Consider the following 4,255-nt stretch of genomic DNA (forward strand, 5'->3'; position numbering starts at 1 on the left):
TGATGCACAAGCATAAACCATGGGGAAATTTTTGAATTATCTTCATATGGAAGACTTAGAAGAACCAAAATAAGTTCTAGTCCAGTTGTTCTCTCTCTCAAGCCACAACCACCTATCCCAAGATCACATGGCAGAGAACAGGTGCAGGGCACCTGGAAAGAAAAAAATGTTGATGGGCGACAAAGGCAAGCCTTGTGTTACAACAGAAAAAGTATGGAAACCCAAGACATACACCCAAGCTGACTGCCACAGATCTAGATGCAGTTATAAGAATGGCTGGCCAGCTAACCTTTTTCTATTTTATAAATACAGTACAAGAGAGTTCAAACCCAATAATTCTTCTGTTCCCAAAAGGTTTTCCCACATGGAGTCTTGAACCATGACATGCCACCACATCTGTATTGGAAGTTACTATGAGACAGGGGGACAGGTCTAAACTTGTTGCACGTATTTCAGTTTCAGTCTACAAGAGAGTTTGGTGAATGAGGGGTCAGGTCAGCGCATTCAATTGCTGTGACCTTGTAAAAAAAATGTGATTAAATCCATTGTCAAAGACACCACCTTTACTCATATTACTACTGAAACAGCATTTCACCTGATCCTAGCTATTGTTGGGGGGGAAATAGTGCCTACTCTTGCCTTAATGTATATACACAGTTTCTGCTCTTCTATGCCAAAATGTGGAAGTTATTCATTTTTGGTGTCAGGATTCACCTTCTAGACAGGAAGACTCGTTTAACTTTGCCCAATGAAAACATTTCCCACCAAAGTTCTCCTTCTTTTCTTTCTGCCTTCTTTCTGCCCAATGAAAACTCATGGAATGCAAGGGTTTTTTTTGGTTATCATTTGCTAACAGCGTTAGATGCTAAAGAGGGAACAAAACCTGTCTTTTGTTGAACTCTTCTGGATGACAGCAAATATATTTACATGAAGAATCAAGTCTTATGGATAAGATAAGTGAGAGTATTTATAAAATTAAAGTTTAATAGATAAATAGAATAAATACTTTTATGCATCATAATTCTGGACGACTACATTTAAAGCAAGTAAATTGGCAAATCACAAAGTTGTTGCCTCTTGGCAATTTCACTTTAGATAAAATCACACAGGCATGTTACAATGTTACTTATGAGACTGATGTCATAATTAGGCTTAAATCCTTTTTAAAAAAACTTTCTGCACTGATCATGACATATAGCATACAATGGTGTCATGTAGATTTTCTTTCAGAATGTTTCACACAACCCAACAGCTCAACAAGTTAAATGGGTTATATGTATCGAACATTTGTGAGGTGGAGAGGAGGAAAAAATAAAATTCTAAAGAAAAAAATTTGGTAACTGGTGTCTAGAAAAAATTAAAGCAGGTAACTTTTTTTTATTGACATTGGCAAATTAAAATAGAATAAATTAACAAGTATGTTCTCAAAAAAATTGTACAAAAATACTGTCAAATTTCCTAAAAAGCTTTCAACACAGTAGTTTGCTCCCCCCGTACTGAATAAACTATGCACAATGCCAAAATGAAAATATGCTGACGATAGAACCAGAATAAAATAAATCCTATGAAATGCTTTCCCCAACAACTAGACACCATTCCATTCACACTATATTATTGTCTGTACAGATTGGGGGGTAGGGAGGAAAGAAAGAAAGAAAGGGTGCAAACAGCAGAGTTTAAGTAACAGTACTATTTTTCCTGATCAGAGAGGGTTTGGCCCACATTTGTTAAGCTTCCAGTTCAGCAGACTAAAAAAAAAAAAATTAGTTTCACTGCAAATGCATAGTTAAAAACAAAGCAAGAGGGCAGTATTTGTGCAGGAATCTACCCTGAAGTTCATGCAACCAACTAATGCAATATTTTTGTCCTTCAACTCAGAATTTGAATGCAGTTTTCAGTCATCTGAAATGATAGCCTATAGAAAATCCACAATATTAAGCACTTTGCCAATATTCATATCTAACAGTTGAAATAATTGGTATGTTGCCAGTGAAGAAATTATAGCTGAGGAATTACTAAAAAAGACTGAATCAGTTAAAATTATTATAGGGAAGGGGAGGGCATAATGGAGTGTCCACGTTTAAGAAGAAAAAAGTGGCAGCCAATTTAAAAGGGGGGAAACAATTATACAAGCTTATAGTTTACTCTGCTTCCCAGATACTTGAGCTCCTAAAAGCCTTTGAAATACTGTGTCTAGAGGGAATGTTTTCATTCATACAGATAAAAAAAGTCAAATCTTGTTTGGCAAGAAGTCAGCAGCTCACTCTGCTGGACTGCTGTTTGCAAACGAAGTCCGTCATGAAATCAAACTCGTTCTGTCCCAACCACAGCTCAGGAAGCTCTTTGATGCGATCCAAGCCCATTTCTATGACTAAGGACATAAGCACCTCCTCGTCGATGAAGTCAGTGTCTATGACATTGGGAGGCAGCATTGCTGCAGGGACGTGGGGCACAGAGGCCGGCACGCTGCTGCCTCCGCTGCCTGCGCCGTGCTTTGGGTTGCAGTCTCTGAAATGCTGGGTGGCTCCGTTGAGCTGGTGGCTGGCCGGGTGCAAGTCCGGCATGTAGTGGTTGTGAGGGTACGGGTGGTGGCTGAAGTACTGGTTGTTGAGCTTCTGCAGCTGCATGCTGGCCGTCAAGGGCCCCGCCTGGGTGGCAACCGTAGGAGCCATGAACTGGGAATTGTTAAACCTCGCCGTCGGAGGCAGGGTGCTGGGAGGGTGCCCCCCGTTCACATTCCCTGGCCCCATGGCGTGCCGGATCCCACTGTTTGCATTCATATTTCCACCTCCGTAATGTATATGGTCGCTCATCAAGGCACTGAAGGCATGTTGCTGCTGCTGCTGGTGGTGGTGGGTGGGAAACTGACCCATTCCCATTCGATGCGCTGGGTGGTGATGAAGCCCATTGGTTCCGTCGGGGAAGCGCCCGTGGTTCATGGCCATCATGTGGTCTGCCATTTCCAGCCTTTAAAAGTTAATGTTTACAGAGAGAGAGAGAAAGAGATAAACATTGTGTGTGCGTGCGCGCTTGCCAGCAACCAGCGCCGCTTTTCTCACTAAACTGCCTTTCTCCTTAGGAAACCGTCTGCAGGGTAATCACGCCTCGCGGCACGAATTCTACCCCGGACGGGTCCTTCCATCCTGACATCAATGTTTCCTTACAGTTCTCAGGCGGCTCTGGGTTTCTTTTCTCCAGCCTGCAATAGGCAGGAAGGCACCTTGTGCAAAAGGGGAAGGATACAGCCGCCTATCCCTCCCACCGCAACTCGTGCACACCCCGGAGCTAAATGAGCGTGCACACCATCAACAATCCCCCTTCCTTCCAACCCGAATTCATTTGCCTCCAACCGCGTACGTTTCTTTCATTTAAATTTTTTTTTAGCATGCCCTTGCACAAAACGGCTTACATAAGGCAGGCAGAGCGGCGCGCGACCTTCTCCCTTTCTCCTTGTCAAGAGCAACTTTGGGAATTTAAAGTCTGCAAGGGTTCTTTGCAATCCGAGAAGAAGTGGATTGAGGGGTTCTGTTGAAATTGCACTCCTTGGCCCCCTCTCCCCCCCAAACATCCCCATTGAGCGCACTGCAGGAAGAAGCACCCCCCGTCAAAAAAGAGACCCCCACTTTGCGCGCCACTCACCTCACGCCCTCTCTCTTGTTTGCTCCAAACGTGTTGCTAAAATCAGTCAGTAAAGATCTCCCAGCATAGAGCAAGCGGTTGTCTTTTCCCCTCCTCTGGGCTCGCGTAAGTGGAGTATAATCTTTATATTATTGCTATTCCTGCTGCTGCTGCTGCATAAACCAGTCTCGGAGCCGCTGCTTTCCCTCCTCGGCGCGTTTCTCATCAGCACTTGCCAACAATGAGCTGTATTTCCTACCCAGCTTTGGCCACAGCTAATATAGGATTTCAAAAGGGAGGAGCGAAAGCCTTCACAGGCAACCAGAAGTAAAACCTGGAGCAGGCGAAGAAGGGGGGGAGAAAACCCAACAAGCCAGGCGGAACTGGAAGGAATCCAAAGAATCCTGTTCCTTCTGCCTGAGTGACACGTGGGTTTGCTGATGTCCTCCGGTCGGCGCGCTTTGCTAAGGACCTCCATTTCACAGATCTCGGAAATGGATCGGGGGCTGCCGGGGGGCAAGAGCAATGAGAGGGAACAGGAACCCTGGCCGCGGCGAGAGCCATCGCTCACCATTATGGATGGAGCGGCACTTCGTGTTCAGCCGCGATCTGTTTACATCCCTTCCCTCGCCCTGAT

At 44.6% G+C, this 4,255-nt stretch overlaps 1 protein-coding gene across 1 annotated transcript; it reads right to left on the minus strand.

Annotated features, from left to right (window-relative positions):
- Window positions 1–964: 964 nt before the first annotated feature.
- Window positions 965–4,001, minus strand: CITED2 (Cbp/p300 interacting transactivator with Glu/Asp rich carboxy-terminal domain 2). Its single transcript, XM_083495012.1, has 2 exons — window positions 3,640–4,001; window positions 965–2,967 (listed from the first exon to the last, which is right to left on the minus strand). The coding sequence occupies exon 2, from the start codon at window positions 2,958–2,960 to the stop codon at window positions 2,253–2,255; it is 708 nt and encodes a 235-aa protein (XP_083351138.1). The 5' UTR covers window positions 2,961–2,967; window positions 3,640–4,001; the 3' UTR covers window positions 965–2,252.
- Between the last annotated feature and the right edge of the window lie 254 nt (window positions 4,002–4,255).

This window comes from Podarcis liolepis (assembly GCF_965112155.1).
Source record: "Podarcis liolepis genome assembly, chromosome: 3".
NCBI lineage: Eukaryota > Metazoa > Chordata > Lepidosauria > Squamata > Lacertidae > Podarcis > Podarcis liolepis.

Coding starts and splice junctions, on each gene's coding strand:
- CITED2 (XM_083495012.1), bottom strand. CDS start 2,960: ATGGCAGACCACATGATGGCCATGAACCACGGGCGCTTCCCCGACGGA.